Source organism: Rhyacophila brunnea, unplaced genomic scaffold (assembly GCF_057557595.1).
Source record: "Rhyacophila brunnea isolate RB1 unplaced genomic scaffold, BYU_Rbru_1.0 scaffold_14, whole genome shotgun sequence".
NCBI lineage: Eukaryota > Metazoa > Arthropoda > Insecta > Trichoptera > Rhyacophilidae > Rhyacophila > Rhyacophila brunnea.
In genome coordinates, this window is record NW_028232796.1 from 8973987 (window position 1) to 8992060 (window position 18074).

The 18074-nt window shown below is 35.2% G+C and overlaps 1 protein-coding gene across 1 annotated transcript; it reads right to left on the minus strand.

Moving 5' to 3' along the window:
• Positions 1–297: 297 nt before the first annotated feature.
• REPTOR (repressed by TOR) lies at positions 298–17646 on the minus strand. Its single transcript, XM_085941889.1, has 7 exons — positions 16136–17646; positions 6746–6923; positions 6084–6294; positions 3002–3252; positions 1596–1715; positions 1356–1503; positions 298–446 (listed from the first exon to the last, which is right to left on the minus strand). The coding sequence occupies exons 1-6, from the start codon at positions 16979–16981 to the stop codon at positions 1409–1411; spliced, it is 1701 nt and encodes a 566-aa protein (XP_085798015.1). The 5' UTR covers positions 16982–17646; the 3' UTR covers positions 298–446; positions 1356–1408.
• Between the last annotated feature and the right edge of the window lie 428 nt (positions 17647–18074).

An 18074-nucleotide genomic window follows, 5' to 3' on the forward strand; every position in this document is an offset into this window, starting at 1 on the left:
TATATTATAATATACACATAATTGAAACAGCAAATATAATATTATAATATTAATCGTTAAACATTTAAATATACTATAAAACCAGTTTATAAAGAGACTGCACTGCAGTACATATTTAGTACAGCATACTAAAATAGTACGTAATGTTAAAATTAATCAATTAATTAATTAGAAACTTTTACATTGCAATACTTGTAACAGCAAAATAAATAAAAATAAAACATTATGACACCGCAACGAACAAACAATTATTTTAATAAGCAACTATAGTTTTTTTTTTTTTTTGTATTTTTCTGTTTTTAGATACATGGTAGTAATTTTATTTGTAAAATATATTATTGTAAATATACCAAAAAACACTCCATTTCATAATATTAAACATAAAATTTAATCTTTAAATCGAGCGCTGAGATTACAAATCACGTTGTTTGATGTTCATTTCCATTCTGAAACAAGAAAACAATGATATTTATACCAAGTCGGATTCTCACCAAAGAGGTTAAACTACCAACAGAGGGAGTAACACAAACTTCTTTTGCACCTGTACACTTGCATGGATTTACTTGCACCAATAGTGTGTATTTGAAACTATCACGATAATAACTGTTTACACATAAAAGTGCTGACCGTCTCTCCAATCTCATTCTTCAAGCGTAAGCGAGACGCGATGTTGTCATCGTATAGTGCTATTTGAGAGATTTTGACAGGTTCAGACAGGTAGATAATCGGTAAACATAAATCGGTCAAAATATTCTGTGTGGTGCACGTATTTCTTCCGGCAGGTTCGCCACCATGCAAGTAGGTACCAATTGTTGCATGAAAATTCAGAAGCTTCCGAATTTTTTTTTAACGAGACATGCAATTTTGCAACTTGTATGATATGTGTTTACACATGCATTTTCTTATTATGGCCGCGATAATACGTACTGTCAGAAGTAAATCCATGCACGTGTAAACGGGGTATTACACTTGATTGTACACATAGCTTGGAACAGCCTCAGAGATGACGCCTCTTCGAAAAAAATCTTTGACCGTTTGGGATTTAAACCCGCATATAATAAGATTGACTGAAAATTTGATTGATAATCTTATGGGTTACCTTCTGGGTGAGGCTGTAAATAGGTATAATTTTCGAGTGCGGAGAAATATGGGATAAACTTAAAAATGTGTTAAGAATATGTTATTTTCAATAATTACGTTAATTAAATAATATGCATTAAAATCGATTCAATATTAATGCATTAACTAGTACATATTTCGATCGTTGTTATACGTCCTGATATGGTCTTTGCAGCTCCTACATAAGTAGTTATAAATATTATATTATCGTATTTAAATTATTAAAAATGATATACCTTTCAATACTATTGAGCTTCTTAAAAACATGGTGACTAGCAATCCACTACGTTTAAAAATCGTCCAGTCCTCCGTCCGGCACGCCAGATTTTACTTTGTCTAATACACGATTCACAAATTCGGAGGAATTTCCTGCTATTTTTACTTCTGAAATAGTGAAAAACAAAAAAAATACATTAATTAAGAAATTTTCAATTATACTGTAGCAGATATCACGATGAACAGCAGATGATACTTACTGGTTGCGCTTTTAACAACTTTGTCAATGTGTCCAGTGTAATCCGGTTGATTATTGGGCGAATGTGTAAATTTCTTGGTAATTATGTGCTTCATTGAACTGATTCCATTTAAAAGACGTTCTGAAACAAAAGAAAACAATTTTATTAAAACGATTATAAAAAACTTCGATACCTACACCTTCATTATTGTACTGCACCAGCGCAGGCCTGGGTCAAATGTAAACGATTTATGAGCCGTAACCCAGGAGATCCAAGCCACACCGGGCAACTCAAATCAACCAGACCAAATGTATGCAGTTATATGGACCATGCCACACCTGGTTGCCCAGTAGTCACACAACTAGTTTAGTCCGGCGACTAGTAAAATCTCGTTCTTGCGTTCGGTCTGGTTGCCTGATTTCTCTGGTTGCCCGATCTCTCTGGTAGGGCGATCGGTTGTGATACATGCAATGCATATAGCTATGTATTGAGCGCCGCCACACTAGACGACCAGTCGCCGGCAGCCACGCCGCGGAGAGAACGTATTTTTTGTTGCGTGTACAATCAATATCAGCCATCTTGAAAGTGAGCGGATTATTGGCTACCTCCCTGGTTGCCTGCAAGTCGTCCGAGTAAATCGCCCGAGAGACCACAGTCACGCGACTGGCTGCGCAGCCAAAGTTGCCAGGTGTGGCCTCGCTCTTACGGCTATTTCAACCTTAAATTTCTACAATTATTTTTGAAAATAACATGTCCATTCTAACTTAAAAGAAGGCTAGTCAATATCCGAGAACAGCAAATCCTCAGTCAGAGAAGAGGCTATATCAAAGTCTCAGTAAAATTTAACTACAACTAAATTCACCCTTTGTAATTCGTACACAGAAGAAATCGAAATCTGTTAAAGTTCAATTTTAAATTGTTACTTACTTCATACATACTTCAAATGCAATATTTGTAAAAAATGACGATTGTTGCATATTTAAATAAATGGTAATAATTTGAACGAAATAAGCAATCGAATATCTTCATTCATTGCGAACAGGCTACCGCATTGCATTCGAAGATAATTATTAACTAGCACTACATCGTAATTCCCAATTCAGTGCCACGGCCTGAATATAGTCGGCCTTGGTATATGCCTTTTCTAACAGAGTTATCTTACTATCAACATGCGAGACGATAAATGGATCACTGTACAACGAAAGCAATTCTGATTGTACATTCCCCGTCATGAACTTACTATCTTCACATAATTGGACTTTGACAATCTTTTCTGACATATTTTTTTGATAAAGTCACACTTACATAATACATAATATGCGTTAAAGTCACCAGAATCGATAATTAAATTGTATTTTGATTATTGATGTCTCGATTTCTCACAAGGGCTAAACTATTAGGTTGTAGTACTGACGATGATAACTTACTGTGCTCATGTTCAAGTCCGTAGAGTTTCAATTTATTGGCCTCGTGCTGCGCCTTCTTCTTGAGCCGGCAGGCCCTGGAGGCGAGCTTATTCTTTTCTTTGCGAGTCTTGGGGCGGACGTTGAAGGGCAGCTCGCTGACGGGCGTCATGTCGTTGATCACTCGCCCCAGGTTGTCCAGCTCTTTGCCGATCACGTACAATTTTCTAGGGTTTGGTGTCAAATCGTTACCGTCTCCTTTTCGCGCCTTACCACTGAAAATATAGATATATTTTATATTATATTTTATGAAGCATACTTTTAGATGATCCACCTCCACTAGTGGGCCTTAACCGGTGGTCCTTGGAACACTAGAATTCTGAAAAGTTTTTGACATGACAAGTACAGACCATATTGTCAAATTCTACAGATACAAATAAATGTAAATTCTACATAGATGAAGGGTGTTCCTATCAGTGGCGAAGGGTGGAGGTAGGCTGTTAAGATCTGCCATAAATAGTGTACATTAAACTTTGTCAGTTATACATATTTGTTTTCATTGAAATAAGACTACAATTTACAGCTGATGTTGGTTAGTTTTTAAAATTCAAGTAAACCTTGTGAAAACCAAGCCATAATAGATAATAGTAAAAAATACTCGTCTATCTATAAAATATCTATAATTATGCAACTAAATCATACATAACATTGGATAATTTAAAGATAGAATAATATTTTTTACCTATTATTGTTTGGTTTAGGCAGGGCTTAGTGAATTTAAAAAAATGAACCAACAATATGGTTAATATGTATTATATTAAGCCAACGAAAACCAATTAGTATGTAAAAGTGTGCACAATTTTGTCGAATCGCCCAAAATACACCAAAACTTGGTTTAGGCGGGTTTAATCGATTTTTAAAAACTAATCAACACATCTGTAAACTGTAGTCTAAGTAAATACGTACGACTAACAAAGTTTAATGTGCACTATTTATGGCGGATCTTAACAGCCTACATCCACCCTTCGCTACTGGTTCCTATGAACGTTCAACACTACTGTAATAAAACATTTCTCGCTTGACATTAAATTAATTGCCACGTTGACTTAAAATAAAGTCTGCATGCACCCCTCCATATCAAAGATGTCATCTTAAAATATTTGCGAATTGGTACACAAGCATCATGTCAAATAAACCGATATTCAGTTTTGTGTTGTTTTCGTTTGCAATAAAAAAAAAAATATGAGATTAACTTCTTGTTACGCCAATAACCTTGGAAGTGTATCAAGATGTTTTGATAAGATAGTGAAATTAATATTTTTGGAAAACAAAATCCCTATTGCATCATACACTTACTTCCTGACTAAATATAAATAATTACAGATTTATATAATTAACCAATTATTGTGGTATCAGAAAAATGTATCTATAAAAATACAGATAGTATTAAATATACATTTTTTATAGATCAGAAAATAAGAATATTAACGGTTACTGTAGATTATAATATTATATTTACGGCTGGGCGTATATTTAAATAAATATTATCTTTTAAGACCATCTCAAATATCTTTTCTGTCATTGTTGATTTCTTTCATTGGATCTCGAATCCGATCTAGACCTTGGTCCCACATCCTGTTTTATAAATTGAAATATATTTTTTTACAAAAAATAATTATTGTTAGCCATTTTCTCAACCTATTCTGTCCATGCACTGGATCCAATCGCAGATTGAATAAGCTATATGTGAATATGCCAGGCGCATGATATGAATTCGGTGGTAATACTTATAGTACTAATTCCACTTTAATTAAATATTAAACTGGTCCGCCTCAGATGGACATTGTCAACTAACATGATATGAACCAGCAAACCACAGTTTTAGAAGCGGACATTCATCCGTCCATTCAATATCGCAAATACGGACAGTTTAATATTCTAGAAGGTTCAGGTATTACTAAAACTATGATGATAACATAAACACAAACAATATCTCTGGATTATCTTTAAATGCCGGAAACTATTAGAATGGTGGTACCCGGCGGGCCACGAAATTCTATGAAAAAATATATTAAAAGTATATCATAAAGGCTTGTATATCGGTTAAGATTGTCACCATGATACAAGTGTAAGGCATAAAGCCCACAAAAGCGGGCGAGCGGGGCGCAGTCGGCATGAGAAGCGTTTATACATAACCATAATCACACGCCTCTTGCCGCACATTACCTCTCACCTATGTAAAAAGCGGCGCCGATCACATTTCGCCTCGTGTTTCTTTGCAAAGCTATAAAATTTAGTAATTTATTTGTCTGCTCGAAATTCATTTTCACAATGATGTCATTGTGCTAGCATAGTGAGTTATTATTTGCAATAACAATAAGCGATGTAAACGTACGGTGTAGAATAAATTATAATATGTATGCGAAATAAGCGCGCGCCTGTACGGCGACGCTCCCGCCACCGAGTAAATTAGAGACCGTCGCGCCCCTTTCGCTGGTCACATCCAATGGGCCCTGACGTATTTGAATACATGGTATTTTCGTTTTATTGTCGTGCTATGACGTCAAACGACGCCGCGCTTAATTCTGTGTGCGTTGAAATATAAAGCCGGCGAGGCGTTATATTCGTCATACACTGTGTACCTTCTGTTGTATTCCTGGTGATTCACCGCCCAAATTGCAAAAATGAGCGAGTGCCCCGCTCGCCCGCTTTAGTGGGCTTTATGCCTAAGTGATAGTGTAGTGGGTGTAAAGTAAAGCATGCTCATTTTCTATGGCCAGCCTTGCATGCACGGATTTGTACAGCGAGTAAACGCGCTTTTGGCATACATCCGGTTAATATATCGATGAGTTTGTATGTCCAGTTTTAAAAAAAATTCAGTTACTAAAACAAAAAAACTCCCTTCTGCATACCTTTATGCTATAAAACTAGTGTACAAGGACCGAATTAGGATATTGATACAAATACAATTTTCGATTGATGCGAATCATTCAAATTTGATTTCAAAACATACATAACTGGACATAATTTATAACATTACAACAGTAAAGTAACAAACAGTGACGTGTATGCCAGAATAATAATTAGGTACAATAAAACAGCGTACCTGTGCTTGATTCCGCGAACACTACAGCCAGGACTGAAGACGGGATCTGTGACTTCGTTGAGAACGTGAGGGTCTTCGAGTTTGGTCTTCATCACGAGCCGCTGACCCTTGGGACCTTTGGCCTGGACATTATACTGCCAGAAGAACCTCTCCTTTTTGGACATCATACTTCTTCTGTGGTGTTTGCCGTCTGGACCTTCATCATCTGAATCTAAAATCGTCATGAAATTGACCATGTTAAGTTGCTGGCTGTGAAACTAATTTGTTTATGATACATGTAAAAAAATGGCTTTCAAAAATTTTCATCAGTACTTGTACTATATTGTTGGACGTAAAATGTTTCTTTGCTATACTGTATAGTTTTGCAAGCCGATAGTACATAGATCATAATTTTTATAGTACGGATCGCAAGAAAACAATTGACATTTTGTGCTGGTCGGTGATTGGTAGTTTAGAAGTGAAATAATGTCTGCGATTTGAGAAGAGTATGCTGCTTTTAAATTTTATTATTACCTTAAGTAAACAACCACCGAAGCATAAAAATCTATCATTGTGACCTTATTCCATAATACACAATAGAAAGTGGTAAGATATGATGCCACTGCACACGCATGGCATGTTCCCAATCTATTACCACCTTAACAAATAATAATAACAATTACCATCAGACGAAAAGTCCTCATATCGGTCACTATCTTCATCGGAATCTTCATCCTGCGAGAGATCTTCGTGAGCCCCAGGACTGAGAACGCCTCCTGTGGAAAGAGAAGAAGTGGAACCCGCTTCGGCTAGAGATCCTGTCGATAACAGATGCTTGCGAGGTTCTCTCCGTTGCCATATCTGAAAATCACCAATTTCAATAGAGAAAAGTTGTCTTACGATTATTTATATATCAGCACCTAGTAATGATGATTCTATTAGGCTAAGGCCACACGCATGAAATCATGCCGGTTGATATCACACTGTTTGCTTCTGTTATTGTGTGTGGAACATATTCGGAATGGAATGATTACAGTGCGCCGCGTTTTCCCTCTAATGTGGCCACCTAGACTAGCGTGATAATCAGTCAACAAAGAACGCGACACATTCACCGGCGGGCATCTTATAAACACGCCTCATTGTCCCGTCTCCGGCGAGATATCACGCCGTGTCTGGTGAATCCCGCCCAAGTCACTCACTGTGGTCTGTATTTTTGAGATTTTTCAATCCGGCATTCAGGCATGAAATAAAATAAAAAATAAATAATATAAACGATTATTAGTTATTAGTATTCCTTCTTCAACGATGATTCAGGTCAAATAATTTGATTAACCAATTATTGGGCCTTGATTTCCTCCATAACTTTTATATAACTAGCCAGGTCCTTTTGCTAATAATATTAGGCTGTCATGGAACGACAGCAAAAATGCAGCTACATTTTGTAAGGGATTTTGCATACACATCAGTAATGTTATCTCAACAAATTGATTTTTATAAAAATAATTAAACATGCTGATATCGTCAAAGAAAAATAATAGTGATGATTTTTTAAACTGAGCCCCAAAGCATTATGATCGTTCCATTTTGGCCATCGGGTGAATGACAGTTTATTTGTATATAAAAGAAAACTATCATCGTAAACACAAACCAATCAATAATTATTATCGATTTTTAAAAGTACTACTTAAGTAGTCTGTGTCAATATTAACAGATGGCAATACAAAAATATATTTAAGATAAATATGTATAAAGTATGTATACTTAAATATATACACATCTGCAACGGACAAGTGTTAAGTAATGTGTACGCTTATTAAGTTGTGGGTCTCAGGTTCGAATCCCGCATCTGGCACAGTGTCGAGAATAGAAACAAAACGGCTCATACATGCCAGTATTGCAGGGCTTTTCGTTTACCCAAGAACGCCTGTGTGCAACGGTTCATACAAAATGAAACTAGAATACTAGAAAAACCGTGCGAGAGCGCTGATGTGAACAATTACAAATCACATTACAGTAAACTCCCGATTATCTGTGTGTGGATTATCCAGTTTGTGGATGATTCGTGCATGAATTTAATTTTTTTTAAAATCGCTCACTTTCGTAAACATGAACCTCGCTTTGGAAAATTCGAACTGATATTAGAAAGATTCCTACAAACGAAAATCACAGATTTTCTTAATAATTAAAGAGTATTAAACATGTTAAAATAATTGTCTGCTTTAGAAATGTATAATATGTAGTATTTTAATAAGAAAAACCCATAATTCGAATTATCTGTGACGCCTCTCCCCACCATTAGCCCAGATAATCGGGAATTTAATGTACTTAAGTAACCAAAACAGGCTGCCATCTTGTTTATTTACAAGCACAGTGGTGCCAACTACTTAAGTACCAATACAACCACACTAAAAACATCAGTGTTGTAATAAACCATTTCAAAAATCTCCCTTTAATAAAATTTTCCTGGTTACAAAAAATTAGAAATTTAAAATTAGTATTAGCATTTAGAGAATATATTTGGTGATGGCACAACGGCTATTTTAAAACAAGGCATATTTAGATAAATAAATAGGCACCTAAGTAATCCGAATAATAATAAACAACTAGGTAACTCAGATATTGGTATTACGATTGATTGAAAAATTAATTGCATTCAGGCGAAAAGTATTGTGAATACACATGTAGTGTTATAAAAATAAAACACGAGGTATTGACCTCAACGAAAACTGTAAATTCATACATCAGCAACATACACGCAAGACCGATGAACTCTCAAAGATTAAGTAGATAAGAATTGGTCACGCCGATAGCATATAATATAAAGCAAACTCGTGATTTCTACATAGCAAAATTTAATAACAAAACTAGTAAGCAATTCTCAGCTCGCACAAGAAATGTCACGGTAGATTGATCGCTTTTCAGTTACCATAATATCTAGCAAAGTCAGAATATCTGGAGGTTAAGTGTCATTTTAAAAAATTTGGGTTTTTATGTAGTTTATAAAAATGTAACAGTATAAGTTATCTGATGAGTGAGGGCGCCACATTGCGAGTGGAGAAATACAAGGTTTTAAGTGTTTGTCCTTGGAGAAACAAAAGTAACAATGAGGCAGCTTAGAATACTACTTCATTGTTGGGTTTGTTTTTTCAAGGACGAACACTTCCTTGCGACATGTTAACATTTAACATATCATTCAATAGTTTTTATATTGTGATGAGCTTAGTTCTAAATTTGAACACCGGACGATTTATGATGGTATATCTATAACAGATCTTCAAGTTTTATCAGCTGGTACCAGGGAACACAAAATGAATGGATACCGGTTTACCATACTGGGTGTGCTACAGATGTTGAGTGTGGAAAAATATGAGATAAACTTAAACACGTGTTAAAGAATAATTTTCAATAGTTACATTTGTACCCACCTTGTACAAAAAACCAAGGGCATGGTTATTAATAAAAAATAATAAAAAATAATTACATCTATGGTAGACGGTATGATAATATGCATTAAAGTTTGTCATGTAATGTGCATTCAGTATTGAGGGCAGTCAGCATGCTTTGTTATACTTGGGTTTTATGGGCTGACTGTCATAATGTACCCTGCTTCAAAAACCCTGGACAATGGCTTTTATATTTCTATTTATTAATCTGACTAATAAAAGTTCAGGTATACTGTCGTTCTAAACCGATTTTAGAGGCTAAAAGACATACTTGATAATGATTATTACTCTTCAAAGACACATACACAATAATATGTATTCCACCGACTGATTGGATGGCTTCTAGAATGTTTTGAAACATTTATAACAATATGTATAATAATTTTGGAAATAAATAGCCAATCAATAATAACGCATTTAAAATATTTTTATAGAAAATGATTGCATTGGCACACAAAGAACAAAACTAACATTATACTTATTTAAGTATGTAGGTATATAAGATTTACCTAGGCAACATAAGAAAGCCTGAACGAAGGTACGATTCTCAAGTGCAAGAGAATTAAAGTATTTACTTACATCCATCTCATACGCATTTAAATTTAGGAAATATTTGAGGATATTCGGCGGACTTTGGATTACTTGCATTTTATAGCCTGTATTATACATTATAGTCATAAAACTGGCTTCAAAGTCTTGGTCTATAGTGACTGGCTTTTGCATTCCTATCTTATTATCTATTCTTCCAAGATCGTACTATAATAATTGTAAAGTTTGGAGGTAAAGTACTTATTACTTGTAAAAAAAACAAATACTATTATTGGAAAAAAGCACGTTATTATACCAGACTGAAGAAATCAGAAACATAAAAGTATTTACAAATAATAAAAGTAAACAAAATAGAGAATTTTGTTTTTCAGCTATACTGAAAATATTTTGTCGATGCTAGTAGGACACTTTACCTCTGGAGTGCAGTTATTTCACGCCTCTTTTCCACGTAAATTCTCAGACTCGCCAAGTATCGGTAGTGAGGTAGGTACTTATATATATATATATATTTTTTGTTTATTGAGTTTTCAAATCATAAGAGGTCTTAAAAGCTCGCCAGTAATTGGAAATTCGTATCGAACAAAGAGCCGCAGAGCTTGAAATGTTGCCAAAAAATTAAAAACACTCGAGAATATGAAAAGCTGCGTGGGAAAATTGCTTTTCTGAGATACAGTGGGTGAATAATTTTTAAAAAATTTGCTTTCATTATGCTCAGTGACTTATATACGTGCATGCTAATAAAAACTTTTCATTGAAAAGTGACTTTCTCTAGAAAAATCCGGTTCATTCCGGAATACCTAATGAGATTATTATAAGATATCCGGGTGGGAATTCGATAAATAGTTTCAAACTAACCTAGATAAACATAATTAATTGAGAATTTTCATGAATGTTTTAGAACTGCTGTGCTTAGCTCATGACCGACAAGAAAATCTTAATATAAGCCAACAATATGTTGAGAAACCTATACATATTATCACTGTTCATATAAGCACTTAATTTGTCTGAGTTTAGGCATGGTAAAAAAAAAATATTTATGAACATTGGAATACAAGAGAAGAGAACCACCCTTTCTGTTTAAAATCTTTTTTAAGTAGGGGTATGATAGGTATTTTTTTTGGACATTGGTCCGATCCTAATAAGATCATATGGGTCTCCATAGAGAAGGTTTGTATTGATAGATTTTATTTTTACGAGAAACAGATGTCAGTCACTTGCTCAACCTATTAGGTCCATACTCTGACTAATACACAAATTGAAAAACAAAATGTGTAATTGTCAGACCCAGGATTCGAACCTGGGACCCACGACGCTATATAGGCCGACGCTTAAGCTGCGTGGCCATCGTGGGTTTTGAAAGGTATACTGAAATCATTCTGCAGAGGCACCATGATGGCAAAAGCGATTCGCAGTTGTATTAGTATTGTCTGCTACAACACTAGCAAACAATACCAATACAACTGCGAATCTCTTTTGCCGTACCCATGGTGCTAATATAGAATGATTCCTATTTACACTCCACCTTAATTGAAATCTCACAAATTTTATGTTAACCTAAGTGTATAGCGCAAAAATCATAAATCCAAAACCTCTTGACACCATTTTCCATATTCTCAGGACAATAATAAATGAAAACTAATGACATTAAAATTATACTAAGAGCGCGATGCAGAGTCATACTTAGAAGCCTAACTACAGACATCTAACATAGGAAACAGTATACGGCATCTCAGATTACGTCGCCTCCTATATCCATCAATAATCTACATCTTATACTTGGTATAAACTTATAGTAAATCTAGAAGGCAGTGATAATATATGAGTTGTCAAAATAAAGGCAAGACGTGAAAATGATTTATTCTACATAACTGCAAATGCGAAATATGGATGTGAATTATTTTGAACACACCCTTGTGTCAATACTGAACAGAGTAAAATGTCGGTGACATTTGATGGCTATTTCTTAATAGCATTTGCAACAAAATAAATATTTCAGGTGCCTTAGTTATGCATTTATTCTGTTAAACTAACATAACCATAAAAATATATAAGTAAGTAATTACCTATTCAATTTATATTGGAAATTTATCGTATCTTCTTTTGACGATGACCGATCCTAATACGATCATAATATAGGCCTTCACAGAGCGGAGGTTTGTATTACCAGATTTTTGTTTTTACAAGAAATGGACGTTAGCCACTCGCTCAAACTATTTATCGTATAAGCAATGACATTAATATGGACGAAGCATCTAGAAAATAAAATGACACTCACTTTGTGTCGGGTCTGCCGGATGGCGAAATTCATATTTTAATATCGGTATCCTACGCTCAAATGAACATTCTGCTGGCAAGCGGTCTGGCGACACCGTTGGGTCTGCCCATACAAAATTTCTGACTGTCAGGTTTCGACTCCACCGTTATTATTGTGTTACAAAATGCCAATGTGCCTAGTTAAAAATTGTAAAAAAATCTACTAAACACTCCAAGAATGATGGGATATCACTTTGCATGTATTAGTATTATTTATTATTTATAAAATGCCATTTTAAGATATTGATGAATGTTTATTCAATGCAATTGAATGACAGGAACCATTGGACAGTCAGTCGCCTGTGATTCGCTGAGCTCACTTGCGTATAATCCTCCGAGAAGTCGTAAGTAACCGAGAATCTGTTTCTAACGCAAGAGTCATGACACTAATACGCCATTACAATAAAGGTTATATTACTATAAATTCTCGAAGCTTGTATCGCATAATGGAAACGGATACATCAATGGTCACGTGACATCTACCTATACATCTGTGAATGACTTTCATGCACAATTTCTCGTGCTCGCCGGGTATGAAGTGAGTCGTCCATTTAATATGTCATTGCGTATAAGTATCGTTTAACCATAGACTACATACGTCTAACTGAGTCGAGCCCAACTTGGCGACTTAGTTAGCCAAGGAATCTCTGCATCGCGCGCTCTAAGTACTTATATCTATCCTTACATAGATGCTTACCAAAACTAGTTCATTCAAATCATCATCAGTCACCGGAGACGGACTTCCGTCACCACTTAGTCGTAGTAAGATGTTCAACTGAACGAAAGATCAAAATATAAGCAATATATACACACATGTATGTACCAAATATTGATTCATTACTACATACTTACACATCTATTTACTAAACGGGCCAGTTCAAGAATATGCATTGATTTGTATAAATATATGAAGGTAGCGTTCAGGCAGTGATTCCCAACCAGGGTTCACAGAGAAAAGAATAAAAATTGGGGAATTCACTCGATAGTAATGAAAGTCTCAATCACCACTGATCCTTTTGTCTCTGTCAAAACATTTAGAGTTTGCATACTAACTTATATTTACAGAAGAGTATCGATTTATTGCTATACTACAGTTCTGCGGTTTCGGGATACTAGCTCTAAAGTTAGTTTTGTTACAGCTGAAACAATCACACTTGAAATACTATTAAAAACAATTTTTAAAATACTATAGTCTTGATTTAGTTAGATGTTTTAAGTAGGTATTTCTTTTACATTAAGTTATTATTTTAAGTATGATTAAATTCTTGATATTGTGTAGTATTAAAAATTTTAATTAACTCAAGTTAAGAATTTTTGCCCGTTTTTTGTAATCAACCATTTGGCCCTTAATATATGCAGCCAGGCGAGACTTTAGAAAATGTTTCAAAGGTTCCACCAAACAAAAAATGTTTAGAATCAGTAAACTCCATATTGTCACAAGAGGCGCTACATGTGCATGTAGTATCCAACGTATGAATCAACGCATCGCCTCGAGCCGGCATTACAGTACATACCTACTTAAGTATTCAAAAAATATAATAGCATACTTACTTACTCACAAATATGAATACAATTTAATTGGGAAAGTTTTTATTCTCTACTCATTTACATTTTACTAGAAGAAATTATGAGTCAGTGGGGTATCCTAGTGATGAATCAAATACTTACCTAGATCATGATTTCACAATAAGTAGCAATCAAGTCACGACAGTAAATTAAATGTTATACCCCGTTTACACGTACATGGATTTACTGCTGACAGTATGTATTATCACGGCCATAACAAAAAATACACGTGTAAACACGTATTATCGTGCAAGTTGCAATATTTCATGCATGTATCAAAAAAGTTTAAAAGCTTCTGAATTTTTACGCGACGCTTCCACCCCCCACTGCACTTTTGTTCATTAGACAAGTGTTTATATAAACCTTTAGCACATTATTTTCCTTGATAATATATATATCGTCACTGTTCTGGCAGAAGACACTAATTCGAAAAAATGACATATTGAGTTAGTTATACCAAAATGTTCCTTATTTCAAACTTTACCGTCTGGAAACCTTCTTAATAAATAAACAGTCTTTATTTTAAAGTCATCTTTTTTACGATTACTTCATAAACTTACATGATAGACCATTTCAAACATTATAACAACTTCAAAGTCAAATTACTCAAAACTAGTATTCTCCAGTTAGTGTGTTCTGCCAGAACAGAGACGATATATGTACATCAAAATCTGGAGGTATATTGACATATTTTTTATGGATTGGTTTCCAGTACCTATTGCATGCCAGATTGCAAGTCTAAAGTACCAACAACTTAACTATATAACAAAGTATGAACAAAATTCTGGGACTACAAAATTCTAGAATTTAACATTATAGCGCCTGTATACGTGCATCGATTTACTTGTACCAACACATTCGCGGACACATGTTAACTAATACATGTTAGTGTTATGACACATATTAAAATTTTCGATTAAGGTACTTAGATACCTAAGTATATAGAAATGAGAAAAAAGTCTTAAGATACGACACTATCTAATGGAAATATGTTCGCACCGTGACACAAGTAGCAGAGAACATATTGATTTAATCCAAAATACGACTTCTATAAACGTCGTGTCATATTCCGTTCCACAGGACGTCCTGGTATATCATATCTCACAAAATACGGCGTCTATAGACGTCGTGTCCGCGAATGTGGTGCTATTGCGATAATAACTGTTTACGCATAAAAGTGCTGACTGTCTCTCCAACTTCATTGTAAGCGTAATCAAGATGCGATGTTGTTATTGAATGGTGCTTTATGACAGTTTCAGACAGGTTCGTAGATTGGTAAACGTTAAAATGTTCTGTGCGGTGTAGTTCGTATTTCTTCCAGCAGGTTCGCCATTATCATTTTACTGCACATACGCATTGTAAATACTTTGCATGCAATATTGCAAATTGCACAATACATGTCCATTTTCTTGTTATGGTCGCGATAATACATACTGTTAGCAGTAAATCTATTCACGTGTGAACGGTGTATAAATGATTGATTTTAATATTAAGTACTTACATACTTAAGTACATTTTTACATTGTGTTATAGGTATATTGTTATTTTAGACCAATACTCAATAGGTACTATTTTATCAATCCTTATTTGCAATACATGTATGTTTGTGATGGGTTTTGGTTATAAAAATATAAATCATTCTGTTGATATAGAATAATTATTATATTATACAAATTCGACAACCCATGTACCTAAGTACTTGGGGACAATTAAATTTGAGTACCAAGTCTAAAAGTAGTTATGTTACTTACTTACTTATAAAAAGGTATGGTTATACCGCAGAAGTCCACATGAGCTTTTATAAATTTTTTTTACGGAGAGTTTATTCCACACGTAGAATTATATTAAATACCTTTTTCTGTCAGCGCAGATGCTTTTCGATCCAAATTTTAAATTTGATATTTTCATACATTTCGATGCATCATTATCACACACTAAGATTATGTTAGGTTATATTAGGTTGGGGTAGGTTGGTTTGGTCTAAAAAGAAAGTTATATAAGCTCATGCGGGCATCTGCGGCACTACTATCAAAAGTATTGCCATTTCCGCACATGTGTCTTCACTTATTTAAATTTTTGATAAAACTCGACCAGGTAAGTATAACCATGTACTTACTTAAATATTCTAAGATAAAGATTTTTTGTTAAAATAGAGCAAGTGCTTATATTTAAAGATACAAGTATATTGAAGGGAATAAGTACCTGTTCTAGACTGAGGTGGGTAGGTGCCGAGGAGGAGAGTCTCGCGGCAGCTAAATGCTTATGCCTTGGAGCCGCAGAGGGTCCAATTGGAGGCATGGCGCAAGTACCAGGACTCGAAAGCAGTTCCTGAAGACCGAGACACGGAGAGCCGTGCTGACTGCTTTGAAGACTGCTAGGGTGACTGCTATGGCCACTAACTGGGGAAAACGCCCCCGTGTGACTTCTATCGTATACGTCTGGAGGACTGCACGCATCCCCGTCTCTCGCATAAACTCCTTGCATATTATAGGCTGCCGGTGAAGGCAGCGGTGTCGTCGGGGGATGCACCTGTAGCGCGGGTGTCGTATTCCTCAATGTTTGCACCATGGATCCGCCGATATGCAAATAATAACTGTTTTCTTCGGGAAGTACAAGATCGTCAAAGTTTAAATCTCCTAATAGAGTATCGTCATTCGCATTCAATTCGGCTAGCGTAGGTCCTTGTATTAAGTCGGCTTTGTCGACTTGGAATATATCGTCATCGTCCATTTTGAAAGGTTCACATTTGGAATTGGAGTCAATATCTATGTTGAACTTATAAAATGAAGGGTGTCCGAGGGTCTGATACAGCCCGGGCATTCCCTCTTGACTGCACAGGTCTAATTCCAGATTGAAGTCCCGCAAATCGGAGATGTCCGCCTGGCGCCTGGCGGGGATGGGGACGCAGGCCGATTGGCTGTTGCCATCCATGGACGGCTCCTGTTTCACGTCGATTCCGGAATCCAAGAAATAATCGTTTCCGTAAACGGAATCCGCCATTTCTAAATTCGGATCGAAACTCACGTACGAATGATTTTCACTATACATATATTAAAATTCATAATAAAAAAATTCGCAATAACAAATAAACACGACCTTGAACCGTGTTTTTTTCTTTAGAAATTCACAATACCTCGAAAATCGATCACTCAATCACCACATGACATAACACAAAGGCTGGTAGGCTATTCAAAACAATAATAATATGGCGAGATAGTTTTGTAAATAATCACACGTGAAGCAACAAATGCACAACGTTACGCCAGATCAAAACATAAACAATGGTTACCACTTTTCCATGTGACAGTATCGGACTGTCCGTGGAGAACACTTCCTATATCTTCTCAATTACGAGAATTATCAATCGTCACTACACGTTCCGCTGTGACGTATAACATTTAAATATGTCTCAGATGACCACAATAATAAATGACATTGCCAATCCACTCTATTCGCGATCGCGTAAACACCAGACAAAACAATCAGTATGGCGAAAAATTCTCAAACGTGACTTTCAATAATAATATTACAAAAAACAATAACTCGCTGGATATGCAGATACCGTTTGTTTAGTTGTTCGCGTGCGCTGTATTTGTGTGGATTCGAAGAGCGATATTTTAGTGACTAATAACGTGGGAGATTATTATTATCATGAAAAAATCTCATCGCAAATTTCACAAACATCACTATCAAAAACAACTCGGAGTAAACACAAACCAAAGGTCACATGAACAAGTTATGTGAGCATATCGACCATTATTTCAGCCAATGGAAAAGCTCCCACGGAAAAAGAACCAGAAATCAGCCAATCAGCGCTGGAGGCCCAATATTTTGCAGAATTAAGTCAAATTTCATTCAATTCATTTTCAAAACAATAATATCTCCATGCTGGCAACAATATTTCAAAAAATAAATATTTTTTGACATAAACGTCTCGAATTTCTTAAAATCTAAATCTAAAAATAATAGGTAGGTACCTAATTAATTGTTTTAGATTTTGTTAATATTTTTTCACTCATATCAAATAATATTTTAACAGTTTTTTTTATTCCTATACCATTTAGCATAACAATTATCCACTGTGAGATATTAAAAAAATTATGTTATGCCAGCGCTCCATTGGCGAGCCAAAAGTCCGGAG